At 50.5% G+C, this 18691-nt stretch overlaps 1 protein-coding gene across 7 annotated transcripts in view; it reads right to left on the bottom strand.

Moving 5' to 3' along the window:
* Positions 1-1749: 1749 nt before the first annotated feature.
* CUX2 (cut like homeobox 2) overlaps positions 1750-18691 on the bottom strand; it is a 281755-nt gene continuing 264813 nt past the window's right edge. For all 7 annotated transcript variants that reach the window (XM_075898702.1, XM_075898705.1, XM_075898703.1 and 4 more), the window contains 6 exons: positions 16546-17309; positions 14847-15006; positions 10522-10791; positions 9000-9188; positions 6957-7230; positions 1750-5057 (listed from right to left, as the gene is read on the bottom strand). In XM_075898702.1, coding sequence (XP_075754817.1) covers positions 4229-5057; positions 6957-7230; positions 9000-9188; positions 10522-10791; positions 14847-15006; positions 16546-17309 — 2486 coding nt within the window. In that variant the 3' untranslated portion in view covers positions 1750-4228. The remainder of the gene's footprint in view (positions 5058-6956; positions 7231-8999; positions 9189-10521; positions 10792-14846; positions 15007-16545; positions 17310-18691) is intronic.

Here is an 18691-nt window from a genome sequence, read left to right as displayed (position 1 = left end):
CTCCTTAAAGAAACAAAGAGTCTGCAATGAAAATAGGCGCTTGCTAATCCAGGCAAAGTGTGAGTCGAAACTGAAAGCAGACTAGCTTGAATGGAGGCAAGTTTAACACCCCACTGACCTACTTGCAGGTGGAAGTGCAATGTGAATTGCTTGAAGACAGACACTGGGGGCTCAAAATGACTTACAAGATGGATTCTGGGTTTAGTTTGTGTCAGGATCAGGGAGGAGCTGTTTGCAGAATTCAAACCCAGCTCCACTGCTGAATTTTGAACTCTGCTCCGGACCCAGGGCTGTTTGGAGTGCGGGGTTTGTCAGCTGTTCTTAGCACAGCCCTAAGGGAGGACCACACATCAGAAATAGCAGAGTTGATTGTACAAGACGTTGACTGTACAACAGCAGGGATGACTGTAGCATGGCTAGGCACACCTATGCTTGATTTATCTGGCTAGCACACACACACACACTAGCTCCCCAAGTATGGGCAGCCTGAGTACATACTTGACTTGCTAGTCCATGACACCATGCCTTCACCGCCAGCCATAGCTGGGCTCCCTAGATCAAAGCTAGCATGGATCTGCCCAGCCACCCTGTTCACACCTTCATTTGCAGTGTAGACAACCACTGTCAGAGCTGCCCCTTCTACTGTGCAGAGAAGAGTCCCAGCTTCTAGGCACTGGACTAATAAGGTGATAAACAGGGAGAGAGCAAGCCCAGAGGAGGCTGGAGAAAGAACCTGTTTGCGCTCCATCTCCAGGAGGACATTCTGGTGGCTGCTGGCTTCCAGGCTAGTGCAAAACTTAAACTCTGCAATGTTTATTTAATCTGCTTTCGTCCAAAATGCTTTCTGTCTGCCAAGCTGCGTGCTGGCAAATTCACACTCAGCAACAGTCACTAGTAATGTTTAGCAAAAGCATGTGAGAGCAAAGGAGGAGAGCATCAGACTGGGGAAACAGAGGCACAGAGAGAGGAAGTCACTTGCCCAAGGTGTGTCAGTGAATCGGTGGCAGAGTCAAGAGGAGAAATCTTGGTTCAGTGAAGCTAGTGGGAGTTTTGCCATTCATTTCACTAGAGCCAGTATTTCCCCTCTAGTCCTTTGACTTCTGGGCGAGTGCCCTAGCCACAGGATGACAGTGCAGCTTCCTGCTCAGACTCACCTGGGCATGTGGAGAAGCAGGCGATAGTTACAAAGGATAGGGCAGGTTAAACAGACATGCCCCAATGCTCCTGAATGGAAAGGCAAAGCTCTCACTGGCTACAATGGAGGGGGGGAGGGGGGGAAGGATGCTGGGCCCAAGACATGACACATCATGTATCAATGGTGTATTCGGTGTCATCAAGACCTAACTCCTTGGAGGTTCAGAAAGCAGGGAGATGAATGGAAGGAGGAAAGGGCTTAATTAGGAAACCACGCAGAACAAAACAGACCAAAGCACCAAAGTTATTATACAACTTCTGCATTTAGTGGCTCTTTACAGAACTTGTCCCTTTTAAAATTTTTAACAAAGTTCATCAATCTCATAGAAACTTGTTAAGTACAGTACATGAGCCTTAACAAAAAGTGATCAACATGTCCCACTAGCTTTTAGTACAACAGGATTTCTGTGTTCAGAAGACTAGACTAAGTGCTTAATCAAATCCCGTTCCACTAAAGCTAACAACTAGCACACTAAGAAGAATAGTAGTCAATGTGTATGCCTCGACCTTCTATGGTACAAATTGTTACATTAGACAAGCTCCCACGTGTTCAGACAAGGGACTCTGGTTGCTAACCTATGGCAGATGGGATCCTTGCCATAATGGATTTGCTTTTAAAGTTGGGCAATACCTACCACTGAGGTATAAAAATACCTTCTATTCTGACAAAAACATATCCATGCATCACCTCCGTGCCTGACACACATGTGCTCAAGACACTTCAGTTGCCATTTGCTGTAGAGATTTTTAACTGGCTGCATCTGTGGAGGGAGGGAATGGGCAGGTCTTTGCATGCTGCTTTCTGGCCCTTAAAACCCCATGCCCAGCACAGCACAAACCAACACAATTAATTGAAACCACTCTTCTTTTCAAGGCATTGTGTTAGCCAAGTCTTGCTCATTGGCATGGATTAGGCTAGATCTGTCTGTTCAACAGTCTTTAGCTGTGAAGACGAGGAAAAATGCATCAAAGGGGCTATTCAACAGCACAGATACACACGTGAAACTGATGCTGCTAAAATGCCTTAGCCGATGGCTGACAACTAAGCCGGGACATTTCTGTAATGAAAGCCTGATCCAAAGCCCCCAGAAATCAGTGGAATGAGTCCTATAGTCTTCCCATGAGCTCTGCATCAGAACTGCAGGCCCCAGTTCAGCAAAACACAAACATGTAACTTCATGGGCATACTTATGCCATGCTGAAGGTAGAGCATGTGCTTTCGAGGACTTTGCTGAATCTATTACAGGTTGAACCTCTCTAGTCTGTCACTCTTGGGACCTGCTTGGTGCCAAACCAGAGAATTTGCCAGACACAAGAGGTCAATATCGTGCAGTAGCATTACCAACACTTCCACTGCTTATTAGGCTCTTAGGAGACATTTAAGGGTAAATTAGAGGTAAATAGCACATGACACGGAGACCCAGGACTGATGGTTGTAAACGAACTTTATGGGACTGCAGGAAACTTGGCAACATCCTTGATATGGCTAACTAAAATCATCTTGGACTATGGATATTGCTAGACCAGAAAGTGCTGAACTAGAGAGGTTCAACCTGTACCAAAGACAGCCTGTGTATGCACAGGAAGAGACAGTGAGTACCAGAAGGAAATTTGTTGCAATGGTGCCCACTGTAAAGTGGGGATAGGATGGAAGCAAGCACCCCTAAGTGCCTTTCTACTGTGAAGAGCTTAGACCCTTCATTCAGCGGGGCAGGGGGAGAGGCGTTTGGCTGTAACTTCAACCAAGCACTTCTGTAGGGAGCAGTTGAGGGCCTATTTGACATGCAGGAGCCACAACATTTCAAGAAAGCCATTTATTGTTGATGGATTCAAACCAGGAGGCAGGAGGCTCAGCACTCTTTCCAGAGCCCAGAATCTAGCAACCAAAGAGCACTTCTGCCTCAAAAGCTGGCATGGACTAAGGTAAACAAAAATTCAGATTTCATATGTGAGCCAGTGGTTTATATTTTTTGAGTGCTTGTCCCCAAGCACTGGCACTGACAGCTCAGAGTTCAGGTGTCCCGCCGGCTGACCAAAAGAGGTGATGGTCATGCATAAAGACAACATTGTGATGTCATGATCGTCATTAACATGTGTTACCATCAACCCAGATACATCAAAGGCATTTTGCACCTGTGGACCTTTTCCTTTTCCCCCCAAAATCAGAGACATGGGTTATTTCATTTTTTGTTTTTCAAACGGACGGAAAGCTTTGCTGCTAACAGCTAAAATCGTTTTGTTCATTTCAGTTTGTCATGGATTACTAACTAGAGGAAGTGGAAGGAATTGGTTATGTACCATGCTACATCTTGTTCAGGAAGGCTATTGCAGACATTTTCTACAACATATACAACTGCACAGTTTACAAAGGATTCAAAACATACCACCAGAACTAAATACATACTTGATGGCATCAAAGTTTTCAATTTAGAGTCTTCATGGACTATCCCACAGTCTCTGGAATGGAGAGTAGCAACGCAGTGTCTTACAGACAAATGTGGAAAAATCGCTATTCAAAAGTTTATTAAATTTGGTCAGTCTTATAGTGCTTCTCGATGGCTTTGATCAGTAAGTCTTTTTTTTTAATCTCTTCCAGTGGCAAACTACAAGACTTCAGTGTACATTTAATGACACAACTGCTACATCATCTTGATTTTATAGCTATTTTTAATATCAAAGCAGCTTAAGCTGTTAATAAATTCCAAAGTTTCCTTTTATTAAAATATCTAAAAGAGGTCTATAAATATTTTTTTTCTAAAAGCGTTCCCAGTTTTTCACATTTAAAACAAATATCAGGTTTTATTTATTTTTGTTCCCTTTCATAAGGTGTGACGAATCAGAAGCAATGTGCTGTTTTTCCTTCCCTTTCTTATTAACCAAATAGGTTTTTCTTTTGTCCTTAGCATGTGATGATATTAACAAAATATATATATTTATACATATACTCCAGTAGGGCAACATATTCCATCAGTGTGTTCCAGAGAGTTTATAATTGTTACCAACAAAACCAATCAGAAGCTTGCTGCCCAGCTGTTCAGAATTCCCACTCCAGGGATTCTTCCCTATTGGCTGCCTTTTCTAGCCGGTGGATGATGTTGTTGAGGTTGGCCATTTTCTCGTGCCTTCGCTGGATGTTTGAATTCAGCTTGACATTCTGCTGTAAAGAGCCTGTATCTGTGGCAGGGACTGAATTCTGAGCCTTGGCAGAGATGGTGTTTGGCAGCGACGGAGAGATGGGAGCAGAGGAGGATGGGACTGGAGAGACGGACATCATGAGGCCTGGAGAAGAGGCAGCCGAGGGCGAGTTCAGAGAGACCTCTAGGCTGCAGCGGGAGGACTCCGAGGCAGATTTAAAGCTAATGGGGTCAGGCTGCAGCCGCTCTCGGCCTTCCGATTCCTGGGGTGGATGTAGAGCAGAGCAGTCAGGGGTCCCAGCTGTGTGCACTTTGGTGTACAAAGTGCTGCTCCTGGTGAGACCGGCAGTGCTTTGAGGGGCATCTTGAGCAGCCTCCGCACAGGTGGCATCAACCTGTTCTTCTTTGAGAAGTCGGGGATGCGGGATGGAGGCCGCCATAGGCTCCGTCTCCCCCTCCAGGCTGCACGAGTCCTGGTGGTTGTAACCGTCACCCTTCTCTCCTGCCTCCATCTGCTCCTGCTTGACTCTGATCAGGGCCTCGCTCGGTGCTCTGTGCTTCACATCCCTGACCTCAGGCTTCCTGTCCTCCCCCTCCGAATCAGGACTGAGTGGGTTGGGGACTTGGTGAGAACTGCTGCCAGGTGGCACACCCCCACAGCCGCTTGGCTCCAGGTCTGTGTCATTGTCTTGGGCCCCTTCCACCAGCATTTCCCGGCGCATCCGGGACCTGCAACATAAGCACAACAGGACTGAAAGAGCAGCACCGAGCACCATGAATGCTCCAGCCAAGTCCCTCAAAGCGGGCAGAGGGTCCCCTCTAATCCCTTCTCCTTGCCAAGGGCCCAGGTAGAAAGTCAGGCGGACTGAGCTACATCTCTCAGGGGAATGAGAGGTGTAAAGCCGATCTAAGCCCCAGTGTTGACAGAGATATGGCAAGGGAAGAATTCTTCTGTCAGCCTAGCTACTGCCTCTCGGGGAGGTGAATTTACTGTGACGGAAGAACCCCTCCCCTCACTGTCTGCACCACAGCATGGGAGCTGTGCCATTGTAGCCTTTCTAGTGTACGGGGCAGTCAAGATTAGAGTAGGCTGAATGGGAAATGATCCGTCAACATCTGTGCAAACTCTCCTACTTGTTTCCATCTCACAGACTTCCAGCGGGACTCTCCCCCCCACAAGCTGCAATTAGCTTCCATGTGAGTTTTTATCTGACCAGTTGGTTCATTGGCTGACATCTACATGAAACACTTCAATAGTGATTTTGAGGGGGAAAAACCATGTGGAAAATGTTGCAAAACCCAGAAACTTTTTGACAAATTTTCACCAACAGTTTCATGGGGGTGAGGGGAGCAACAAGAGCATTCTTCAGCTAAAACCCTAGCATCACCCTCATACAACCTTGGGGGAGATAAAGCAGCGCATGGCTAAATGCACTGTCCAGGGTCAGATATAAGCCCCGTTGTACTAGCAAAACCATCCGCTCTAGGGGACAGAATTGCTTTAGCTATACTGGGGTTTCAAACAGATTTTGGTAGCATGGTACAAAACTTGTGCGAAGCCCAGCCCTTGGGATTTGGGGCAAGAGAAACTCAAGCTGATCCTTTTGAAGATGCATTGCGTCTGTCTGCACCTTGCTCAAGTGTAATGTCTCCACTGAGTCACCCCTAGCCCCTCACCCCCGCATGCACACCGCTACCTGGGAAAGCCATCAGTTAGAGGCGCCAAAGGGGTGATTCCTGAGGCACCTGGAGATTGGCAGGAGGAGCCAGGGGTCTGGTTCTAGCCTTTACTATGCAGCTGTGGGATTGGAGGCCCATGCTAGTCACAGAGGAAGAATTGAGACTGGTGGATGTAGGACAGCAGCTCTTTGGAAATGGAGTGATGCTGCATTCTGGACTCCTGACTGCCTTTGTCTGCTGGCTTATACACTGGACAGGGCCAGTTGCAGCACTTGAACCCACACAGTGCACAAGCCCTGCTTCATTCAGTTCTGCAACAGCAGTGGTGGGTTTGCACATTAGCCAGTGACGGGGCTCTCGGGAAGTGAGCAGCACTAGCTATCAATGCTGACACCAAATGTGCCATCATTCGGTTTCAGAATCAACACCCCGTTTTGGACATGGGCTGCTTGCTCCTCTCTTGAGAGCTGCTTTGGCAAACGTCTCTCTGGGCTGGCCTGGCTGCCGGCACAGGAACCACCCCTGCAGTTGTGGGCACATCACAAAGGTGTTATCAGTGAGAGCCTAGGTCCTGCTGCTGAGGGGTCCCGCTTGGCTGGGATGTCCAGGACCTGCTGTGCCCTGCACGCTGACACCTTGCTCAAGTTTGTGGGGTCCGTGTCAGTGGGGTTTTGCTCATTGCCACCTGACACATGGAACCGCTGCCCACTCATGCCCCAGCCAGGAATGGCCAGGGCCAGGCATCGCTTGAAAGAACCTGGTTTATGTCTATGATCAGCAACCCTCAGACCTTCCTCTGGTGTCCCCTCCTCTGCTGCTGTCCCTGAGGGGAGCTGCTGCCAATGTCTTGCCACTGAAAACAGAGGAGGGACCTGCCAAACTCAGTGCTTCCTGAGATCCCCACCCTGCTCTGCTGAGATGTAGACGGCCCCTCCCCACCCGCTGTACCGGTAGTTGTGGAACCAGTTGATGACCGTGTTTGTCTTGAGGTTCAGCTGGAAGGAGAGCAGCTCGATGGTCTGTTGGGAAGGGTATGGCTCCAGCTGGTAGGCCTTCTTCAGGGCCTCCTTCTCCTCTGGAGCAAGCACCACCCGGGGCTTCTTCACCTGGAGCAGGCCGAGGTCCTGGGCCTGGAGGCTGGGGCTGGTGCACTCAGAGTGGGTGTTGGGAGACTCGCTGTCGGAGCTGGCACTGATCAGCCCATAGCGACGCTTCAGGTAAGCTAAGGGAGAGGAGCAGAGGCAGCCCGGCCATGAGAGGCCTGTGCTACCAGCCCCCCTCACCCTCTCTGCCGTTCCTTCTAACGTTTTCCATCCATGTGTGGAATACATTTTGTTCTGTGCACCGAGGCATGTATGGATGGGCACCACCAGAAGAGACACCGGTTTCTGGGTGTAAGCACTCTGCTAATCGGCTGGGCGGCATTGGAATCTCTGCTGTGCGGCTGCCCAAGCGCCCAGCTCACAGGGAACATGGGCCACAGCCATTAAGCCAGTCAACCCAAACCTCTGAGGCTGCATGGCTGGAAACTACACTCTGCACAGTCCATTCTGCAAAGCGCACTCAGATGGGCAGGATACACAACGCAGGCTGGATTTTACCCAGCAAGCCATTTGATGTGACCCATGGCCTGCCCTACTGCTTCCCTGGCCCCAGGTCAATTGAGACCCGGGGGTGGGGGAGTGCGCGAAGCTGATCACTGTACAACGTGGCTGGTGGTTCCCTCTAGGTGCCGCGAGCTTTTGGCAGAGTGGAGGTGGTGTGCAAGAGACTTTTCACGATCCCTGCCCCCAGACCCCGACTGGCCAGAGTGTGGGGAAGGATGTGGAGTCCCCTTCCCCTGCCAGGGGTACATGGCACCTAGAGGGAACTGCCCCTTCCACCTGTGGCTCCGCCCCTTTCCATTGGAGATCCTGCCTTTTCCGGGAGAGCCTGGAGCTGGCCCATGATCACTATTAAAATTTGTGAAGTGACCCCTCGTGCAAAAATTATTGCCCATCCCTGGACTGGCCACTCTGACTTGCAAGCATCTGGCTTCCCCCTCTGGACACTAGAGTGTGAATCTTGGGTTGCTCTGGGGACGGGATTCACCCTTAGAACCAGCTTCCTGCTGGCAACGATCTGGATGTGGCGATAGGGGACAGTGAGCAGACAGGATCCAAGCCTACGTCCACTCTACCAGGAGTGCTCACCTGCCCCAACTCCTCTCTGACCTGAGCATTTGCAGCTTGCAATCCCAGCATGGGATGCAATCCCAGCATCCCATGTTCCCTGTGACATGCCCCAGTAACACACCCTGAGAAGGCCAGAGCAAGCTTCAGCGACTAGAGAGCTCCAGTCAATAGTTCCTAGTGACACCTCTCTGATGTAGGGCACTTGCCTGCCCTGCCCTGGAGGCTGTCAGAGCACAGCGCCCTCCACTACATCCTGCCCTGGCAAAATGCAGCCACCCCTAGGGTGGAGGAGACCATCAACCAGCGCATTGCACCATGGGGAGACCATCTGGTCATGCACACTGAGTTTGGCCCTATTTGAGTGCCCAGACTGGAGCAGTTGGCCGCTTGCCACCATTCAGTCACTGCCTGGATTGCTCTTTAGCTCCAGAGCATGGTCCTTTGTAAGTCACCAGCTTGCAATGGGCAAACGCACAGATCTAGGTTATTTGCTGGCTGTGATCCCGCCTGTTTGAACTGTAGACACTGAGCAGCAGCGGGTGCAAGCCCAATTCCAATCTGCCTTCCCCCAGGTTCTCACCAAGGTAACTCCACTGATTTCAGTACGATGACTCCTGATTTACACCAGGGCGACAGCAGAATCAGACCGCACCTCACTGACAAGGATTTGCCACCAACTAGCTACACCCACCAGGCGGAAGCTGGTGCACAGCAGTATCAGTCCAGCATGTCCAAGAAATGACTCTGGATTTGCACTGAAGTCAGAATCCAGCCCTGGCTCTGTGCCCTGGGTGAGCTCGGGGACGCTGACACTCACCTTTCTTCTCCAGTTTCTTCATGTCACGGAGCTTGTCCACGTTGTGTGGGTCATTAAGCCAGAGCTGCATGCGGACAAAGGGCTCCCGGCCCTTCAGGCTCAGCTTGTGCCAGGGCTTGGGCCTGGAGAGGAGGTCAGACACCGAGCCCTGTGTCAGGCCCAGGATGCTCTCCCCAAAGAGACGCTGGCCTGGCAGAGAAGAAGCAGAGAGGGATTAAAAGAGATGTGGCTGCAGGAACCTAGGAAGCAGCTGGGGTTGTAGCTCAGCACAGACCCTTACCCCAGCTGGTACACCACTGCCCGCAATGAAGCTGTCCCAGGTTATTCGAGCCAATGGCAAAGTTCCCACTGATTTCAGGAGAGCAGGGGCATGTCCCACCCCAGTGGGGAATTCGGCTCGTCTGCTGTTTGCCCCAAAGCTGATGCACTCATGACAGAACATTGTGCTGTGCAGGCAGCTGAATCGTCTGGTTGCCAGCCTTGCTCAGTTTCCATGCTACTAGCAGCTGGGGTGTCCTGCCCATCAGCCTGGCCTCGCTCAGCGTCTGACATAGACAGGAGGTCTACGCTGGAGCTGGAGGTGTAATTCCCAGCATGAGCCAACAGACCCAGGCTAGCTGTCCTCAAGCCCATATGCTAGTTAGCAAAGTTACTGCAGCTGCACGAAGGATGGGAGGGGCTGGCTGTCCAAGCGCGATCCCACCTGAGCGACCAAAGACGCGTGCTCAGGGTGCAAGCAGTGTTAGGCCTGGCCTCATTCCTCATAGAATTAGCCTCCAGCTGGAGTGTAGACCTACCTTTAGAGCAGGGGTGGGAACCTTTCTTGGGTTTGGGGGCTGCTGACCCACAGAAAAATCAGTCGGTGACTGCACAGAAGTGAGATGCAAAAAACTCCAAAACACAAAACCCCCTCACTGACGTGGCCCCAGATGGAGAAGGAGAAAGACACTCCCCACATTCCCCATACACACCAGAGCCTGGGGGGCCCAGGCTCGTGCATTTTTGTGGGCCCCCTAGGCTCTGAGGTGCGGCCAAAAATGAGAGGTTCAGGGTGTGGGAGGGGCTTCCAGGAAGCAGGCTTGGGGTGCAGGGGCTGGTGGTTCTGGGAGGGTGTTAGGGTGCATGAGCAGGGTGGGGGTGGGAGGTAGGGTGCTGAAGCAGAGTGGGGGTGCAGCAGCAGGCAGAAGGTGGGAGAGTGACAGGGCTGGAGCACCAACGCTGGCCTCTCAATTTTGGGGGGGAGCTCCAAGCCTTGAGGGGCCAGATTCAGGCAAACTGGGGGCCGGATCCCCACCCTGGCCTTAGACAGACACCTGGCAAGAAATCAAGATCAATGCACAACACTGGAAACCCTCTGCCCCAGGACCTGTGTCCATGTCCAAATCATATACCTGATCCATCTCCGATATAGGCTGGACTGACACCCCAGAGCCCCCCCTTCCCTGGACTAGCCCTTCTCTGCAGCTAAGCACATGCTGCTGCAGAGGTCACGACCAGCCAAGAGGCATCTGGAAATCAGCACCTAGATTGTTGTCCGTTAACACCTCTTTGACCTTCTTGGTGATGGAGTACGTGTCAAGCTCGGGCGACATGGCGACAATTTCCTGGATGCCCACAGGGGCTTGGTTGTTGGGACATGTCTTGCCACTCAGTGATGAAGTCGACCTGCTCTCCGGTTGCTGATTTTCTTTGCTGCTCTCCAGAGTTATCATGAGAGGCTCAGGGGGGCTTTTGTCTTGCTCCAGCGGGCTGGGTGGAGCGGAGGGGGAAGACTGGGTCTCCCCAGGGCTGGCTGTCAAACACCGGGGAGAGAGAAAGGTTATTGTTGCAGCTCACACAATCCTGTTTCTTCGTAGCTGTAGGGTTTGCCCGGGGGGGGTTAAATTTATCTTGGTCAGTTTGGTTTGTTTGCTGGCTGCTACTCAGCCCTGTGTAAGACAGAGACTTCTGAATGAGCCTTTAAACCTAACCCTGACAATATCCCAGAGCATCTTTCATCCTGAAGGCTCCCAGGTAAGCTATACCCAGGGATCATTTCACCTATCACTGCAGCCACTTCTGGGGCAGATCACAGCAACTATTTCACAGCACCCAGCAACAGTCTGAATCAGCAAAGAGAAGAAAATATCAGCTCCATTTCAAACAGTGGGGTGCTGGCGGTGTTTTAGAAGTTAGGATGAAAGGAAATTCTGCCGTGAGGGGCAGGGGACTGGACTCGATGACCTCTCGAGGTCCCTTCCAGTTCTAGTGTTCTATGATTCTATGGCATCCGGTGAAATTGGTTGGGGCAGCAGAGTTGACATTGTGACACTTACAAAAGGTGCCGCAGGTATTTTAGTGGCTGGGGCGGCCAGGACTGGATTAACTTAGCTCTAACCCCTTTTACTAGGCTCGGCAAGGTTCCAGTCTGACTCAGCGGCAAGAACACAGCCTATTGAGTCACCCCCACCACTTCCCGCTGCTGGCTTATTTTAAGCTGCCACGATATTCAACCATGATCTAGTGGCTTATGCTTGGCTGCTGTCTCCTAGTCAGCCACACATGACACACAATGGTCAGACTGAGCCTTAATCACCCAAAGATCCCAGGCAAACACTGTGCTTTGATTCTGGCACACAAGATACGTACAGATTTGTGGACGAAAGCCCAGTACATGGGTATAGCAGGCCCATCCCAGGGCCCTATGAAAGCAACAGAATCTAAGCTTTCTTTCAAACTTTCTTTTTAATCCCTTTTCTGTCTCTGGCAGTCCTAGCGGAGAGGAAAAGCTTGAACAGGTGGATCAAATGTGACCAATGCACAACAGCTGCCTGAGTCTGCAGGCAGCCTCATGCAGAGTTTGCAGCAGCAGCCACTGCAGCTAGATCAGAAACCATCTGGTCCCATATGCTGCACCACAGCTGAACAGACGGGAAGGATGTTGCTCATCTCATCATGGGCGGGGCCACCACTGGCAGGGAGGCCCACATGGTCCTAGGATGCTGGATGGTGTTAATTTGGCCCTGGTGGTACTTAGAAACATGATCAGTGAAAGTCTGTATGTGAGCATCCAGCCAAAAAATTCATATAAAATAAGAGCTCAGGGGTTTGACAGTGAACATAGTATCTGCTCTGCCCTGCCTGCTGCCACATCTCTCTCAGATCCCCTCCTGGTCTCAGATCTCCAGTGTCTTTCTGCCTAGATCTATCACCGGGAAGACATTTAAGCGCACTTGAAACATCCCTTTGAACGGGTTTATTGATAACAAAATCCTCTGTACAAATCCGACAGCTGCTTGCATGCGGCTGCAGACTAATTTCATGGCACGCTGTCTCTCCATGTCTTTCCCCCTTTCTTAACAACTGTCAATTCCAGTCGAGTTTGAGACCATCTGGGGGCAAACAGGAGTTGACAGAGAATCTCTTTCTCCTGCTTGCATGTGACAGTCACCTTGGTGGGGGAGAGGGAGAAAATAAGAAAATCAATGAGAGATAAAATAACTAGAACGTTATTTATTGGGGTGATTTGTCATTTGCAACACGCACAGAATGGAGAGCATCTGAGGAGGGAGAAATGTCACCTGTCTCTTCTTTTTGCAAGTGGGGGACTGATAAGTCAAAAACTTATATACAGATCTGTGGTAGTGGAAATAATTAAGGAGAGAAAACACAACATTAATATTCTCCTCCCTCCACCCCCATGCCTTCTCTGTTCTAGGCATACAGCCAAAGGATTTTGTTGTTGTTGGATTTTTTTTTAACCAGATGACTTTCAAAACCAATTTCTGACAAAATAACATTTGAAGGATCTGTAGAACAACCTTATTTTGTGAAACATACTAATTAAGGGGGCTGGAAATGAATCGGCTATGTCAGAACAATGGCTCAGGAAAGATGTATGAAGCATCCTTTCCAAAAGATGACAGCGTGTGTGTGTGTCTGTGTGTGTGTGTATCGGAAGGCGGGGGGAGGGGGGGGGGAGGAAGGAGAGGGAGGAGGAATGAATGTACATGCCTTTTTTAACCTGGAAATATAGCATCCCAATTTGAATGCAGCATAGGAGGGGGAAAAGAGGAGGGAGGCTGAATTTTGGCTCGATCTCCCAACCTTCCAGGTTTCCCTGGTTACTCCCCAACCCTCCCCCCTTTTTTTTGTTTGACAAATGTTCCTCAGATTTTTTTTTTTTTTTGGTCTGGTATTTTATTTGAAATCATCTAGCAATCCTATGGGTGATCCGGGTGGTCACCCAGGACCGCCAATTGGTTAGGACTGGACCTTAGTGTCAGCATCACTAATGGCTCAAAGACAGGCTAACGGATTGACTGGCAATCTCCCACACTGGTTTGCTAAGGTTGGATGCCATGTGGCTATGTAGTATGGTGCTCAACAACTATATTCGCTTTCTCCATTTAAATAAGTGTTGACACTTGATCTAGTGGGTGAAAGCCCAGTGAAGTCTATGGGAATTTTTCCACTGACTTCATTAAGAGACAGATGAGGCAGCACACCTTGACCGAGACCCCTGTGCCTTGCCTCTGCACGGAGAGCTGTATTTGGCTCGGAGATACATGCATGTAACTTTACAGGAGTCATATGAGTGTATATATCTGTAGCATGCTTATACAGTGTGGGTTGCACCTCCCTGAGCGCTGTGCCAAAGAGAGGATAATAACCTACTATCAGTGCTCCCTGATAGAGTGCCTCTTTTAGCTCCAGCAACTCAGGTCTCTACTGTGGTGCTATAGATCTCAGGTTCAAACCCTGCTAAAGAGCTGTGCATGGTTGCTGTCAAACATCCATAGAAATAAACCAAAAATGTTCAGACATTTGTTGGATCCTCTTCTTAACAACTCTGCTCTAACTTAATTAGCTTGGAAATTTTTTAAGCTCAGTCTGTTTTATGCAATGTATAGCACATTTGGCTTCTAGCTGGGAAGCAATATTGTGAGACTGGTCTCTGACGGGATGTTTTGTACAGAACTGATTTTTTGCTTCACTGGCGATTTCAAGATTTTGAAAAAAAAAAGTGTTTGTTTCAGATCAAAAACTAAAAAATTCCACAAACTGAAGCATTAAAAACATTCCATTTCAAATGGAATGAAATGCTTTCTTTCAATTCTGACCCTTTTAAAATGTTCTGAAATTTTAAAATTCAAGCAAATGTTGAAGCCAGAAGTTATTTCAAATGTAACAAAATGTTGTGTTTAGAAAATGCTGAAAGGAAACAATTTGATGCTTTTGGAATCCTCTCCCCTCCCTGAATGAACAATATGGTGAAATGACATGAATTCACAAAACATTTTAGCGTCACTGAATCTTCTTCTTTTTTTAATGAAAATAGGTTTCAGCTGAGAAGTGTCACCCACCTCTTGTATTTTGGCATGTCTGCTATAATTTATCATTTGTATTATGGTTAGTGCTAAGAGGCCAGGGCCTTATTGCTTTCAGCCCTCTGCAAAATGAAAGCTCCTGCTCAGCAGATCTACCCACCAGAATGGGAAATGCAAATGTTACTGTACTGAGATATTTTATCCTGCTGAGTGTACTCCTCCTTCTGGGTTTTGTTAAAGAGGAGAGCTGAAAAGTACCTGAAGTTTCCAGGTTAAAGCTGAAAGTTCCCTGGTTGATACAAATATCAATGATCAGACCGACTGACAGGTCGGAGTGGTGAAATGACCCATCTATTAATTTATCAGCTGGGTCAATCCAATGGATCAGAGAAACATCACTGGTTAGTTCACACCATAGCTGGACCAAACACTCTCAACATCCCCAGGCTCTGAGTGCATTGGAACTTAGATCCCTGATCATTCCTCTGCACAATATTCAAGGCAGCCGGTGTAGTGTCAAAGAGCAGCACGAACTTACCCTGTGGAGGGTTTGGCTGCTGGCTGATCCCTTGGCCAAGCTGGTCATTGAGCCATAACTGCATCCTGATAAATGGTTCTCGGCCTTTCTGGGTCAGCTTGCTCCATGGTTTGGGCCTGGACAGCATGTCGCTCACGCTTCCTTGAGACAAGCCCAGCACCTACAGCAGGAGTCACAGGATTGGACGATTAACTTCTTCAGGAAGATGCTTTAGTCAAACACCAGTCCCTGGGCTCAGGGGAAGGGTAGCGGGGGGAAATAATGGCCTAGGATACACAGGAGGTCAGACCAGAGGTTCCGATGGTCCCTTCTGCCCGTAAACTCTATGAATCTTTGCTGTTTCTTCCCACAGACTCCTTTAGTGTTAAGTGGGAGATTGTCCATCCAAACTACTGAGGCTGGAGACAGGTCTGGTGTTCACAGCATAGTCCCAGCTTGGAGCCCATGCTAGGAGTTTGCAGCCCCGCGGGAAGGCAGAGCAATGGCCCCCTTTCTGTTTCATGCCATCATAACAGAATCAACCCCAGGGCTGCTCTGAACCATGGCACCCTCACCAGCCACCAGCCCCAGTGCTAGGGCTGCGTACTATGGGCAAACCCTCCTGGGGTCAGCATGTGTGTGTGGGTTTCACAGGAAATCCTGCATTCGGGAATTGTGCAGCTATGGAGCTTCTCTGGCCCATGTATGTGGGAGCTAAGGGTGCAGAAGGGGAGACAACAGGGGGCAGAGTCCCACCCAGCAGTTTCATACATGATCTGTGAGCAACAGGCTGTGTTCCTAGCACTCGGAGGAGGAGCTGGGCTGTCGTCGCCTCTAGTTCCCTTTTTTCCCCCAGCCTGCTACCAAACCCTATTCCAAGCACACTGTGCTGTGCTGTACAACCAGAGTGGCTGCTGCTGCTCCATTAGCTGATCTCCAAAGAGAATCTTCCCCTGGCTGGGCTGGGCTGGAAGCTCCCAGCACCCCCAGCAGCCCAGTGCCTTGAGTCCAGAGCATGGGGGAAATCCAGCCAGAAATGGCCCCAAAGCCCCAAAGGCCACTCGCAGGGGGTGCTGTGCTTCTGGCTGCTCCACCAAGGGCCTGGGAGAGAGAAGACAGGCGAGGGGAAGGGGAAGCAGTGGCTGGCAGCAGGGAAAGGGCCCTCACTAGCTTGGCCCAGCCCTGGCAGTGAGGGAGACAGATGGGAAGTGGAGCAGCTCAGAGAGGCCAATGGCTGGGAAAGCAAAGGGCACCTGCCAAGCAGGCCCCGTGCTCCCGCCCCTGAGACAGGGCCTGGGATTTTTCTTGCGACCTTTACCCACCTCCCAGAGAAACTGGCTTGCATCCCTGTGGCTCCATGGGCCCCTGGCCAGAGCGGTCAGCCCCATGCTCTGAGCACAGGGGTATGGCAGACAGCAGCAACAACTAGGGGAAAGGCCAAATTGTCCCCTCCCGATTATGTGGAAAGAGGGAAGTCTGCTGGACTGTGTGGTGTAAAATGGTCCCTAAAATGCTCGAGGGGGTATGGAGATGTGGGGAGCCCTGTGGCACTGCTAGCGGAGGAGACCTAGAGTGTTATGGGGACATGGCTGATGAGGGAAGGCACCACGGTGGCTGGGATAGCAAAGAAGACCAGAGAGGGAAGCCAATTTTTAAACTGGGGCATGCTTAGGCTCAGGGCTCTGGCCAGTCTCTGGGCCAGCTCCTTCTGGGTCAGTACCTTTTCCCCGAAGATCCGCTGGCAGATTCCATTCTTGGCCAGTTTCTCCTTCACCTGCCTTGTCAGCTCCAAGGTGTCCACTTCCCTGTACATATACATCTCGTATTGCTCTGGGGTGAGTGGGGGCACAGTCGGCTTGAGGGTGCGCGGGACATACGCCGGGTAATAGGAGAGGCGGCCAGCGCTTTGTGGCTCTGAGCTGGCCCCTTCGGATTTCATCTCCACAGCCTTGTGAGGTTCCTCGTCGCCTGCAGCCAGCTCCTCCTCGCTGGGCTCCCCCCGTAGCCAGGCTCGCCCATTGGCCAGGCTCGAGTAGCTGGAGGAGGAGGAGGAGAGGGACGGTGACACGGAGGTGTAGGGCTGGCTGAGCAGGCTCCTCTCTGAGGCCCAGTGCTGGTCGAAGTAGGAGCCGGCGTCGCCTATCTCCGACTTGACCTTGCGGATGATGCTCTGCACAAAGGCGGCGGGCGAGAGCACCGCCAGGGAGGTCTGCGTGGAGGTGGAGCTGGACCCAGTGCCCAGCGTCCCCTCCTCCTGCTTGATGTAGGCCTGGACGATGTTCTGGCTGACAGTGGCCAAGGTGGAACGCTCTGTGGGTGGTGCGGCCTCGGGCCTGCTGCTGCCGCCAGACTCAATCTCTAGTAGGGCCTGCTGCTGGGCCTGCATCTCCCGCCGGGCCTGCTCCAGGATGCTTTTAATGGCCTCTTCTGAGTTGCTGTTGCCATTGGTGACTGCCTGGGGGGCAGCCAAGCTCTTGGTTTCACCTGAGGACAGAGCAGACAACGCAGGAATGAGGGGGCAGGGAAAGGGCACTGCCCAGGACTGGGAAATGAAACATTGCCGGGCAAAGGGCATCTTGAGCGGGGGCCAGGGCCCTCTGATTCACTGGGTTCAGCACAGTTGGCTGCAGGCCTCAACAGGCCCACACAGGTTTTAGGCCATGGACGCTCTGCTAGAACCTTCCCTCCACATCTGCGTATCATGGGGCTGACAGATCTGAGACCTGGCTGGGTGGGGATGTGCTAGCTCTTCTGGACCAGCCCAGCTCATTCTGCACAGGAGATGGGATGGCCACCGTCATGGCTGACCCCTCAGGAATTAAACCAGGGACTTTCAGAGCTAAAAGCGTGAGCTGCTATAGCTTTAATGAAAACCCCAACCCTCTCTCACAGGGGCTGTAACAGACTTGCCTCCCTTCTCTCACACACTTCATCAACGGGTTACGCATGCAGCAGGATTAGCTCAGAAAAGGGGATAAAGTCTTTTGTAAGGAGCTCGGAGATCTACAGCTGGAAAGCACTGGTAATGCTCTGCAGCACAGAACCTCAATGCTGGAGTCAACACAATCTAAACCAATAGGATTAGCTGGTTGTAAATGCCTTCAAAAGAACAACAGTCTACATATGATCCCTTTGGGCAGCCCTGAGCAAAGAGCTATCATAGCCTTCATGGAAAAGAACACTTAGATCTTAGAACATATATCTATGCTGTTCATGGACAGCCGCACATTATAACCTCTTATGGCGAGGGCCTTCCAAATTCAAGGTCTATTTTTGTCAATTTCATGGGCACGGGATTTTGCCAATTGTAAATGTCATGATTTCAGCTATTTAAATCTGAAATATCAGTGTGCCACTGAAGGGGTTTTGACCCAAAAAAAGAGCTGGGAGGGGATTTGCAAGATTATGGGGTTGGAGACTGTGGCACTGTGGCCTTTACTTTTGTGCAGCTGCAGGCAGCAATGCTGCCTTCAGAGTTGGGCAACTGGAGAGGCAACTGGAGGCTGCTGCCCAGGAGCCCAGCTCTGAGGGTAGAGCTGCCACCAGCAGCAGTGCAGAAGGAAGGATGGCATACTATGGTTGCCAGCCTTTACTTCCACCTTGCTGCTTTCAGAGCTGGGCCCTCAGCTAGCAGCTGCTGCTTTCTGGCCGCCTAAATCTGAAAGCAGCACAGATGTGTGGCAATGCCACAACTCCCTGAAAATAACCTTGCAATCTCCATGAAATTCCCTTTTGGGTCTAGACCATACAATTTGAGAAACACTGGTTATCCCTGTGAAATCTCTAGAACATAAAGTAAAAGCACACAAAAGACCAGATTTCATGAGGAGACACCAGATTTAATGGTCTGCAATATGTTTTAAATG

The sequence above is a fragment of the Pelodiscus sinensis genome, chromosome 15 (genome assembly GCF_049634645.1).
Source record: "Pelodiscus sinensis isolate JC-2024 chromosome 15, ASM4963464v1, whole genome shotgun sequence".
Lineage (NCBI taxonomy): Eukaryota > Metazoa > Chordata > Testudines > Trionychidae > Pelodiscus > Pelodiscus sinensis.
The sequence above is the reverse complement of the archived record's forward strand: the minus strand, read 5'-3'. Positions and strand labels throughout refer to the sequence as shown.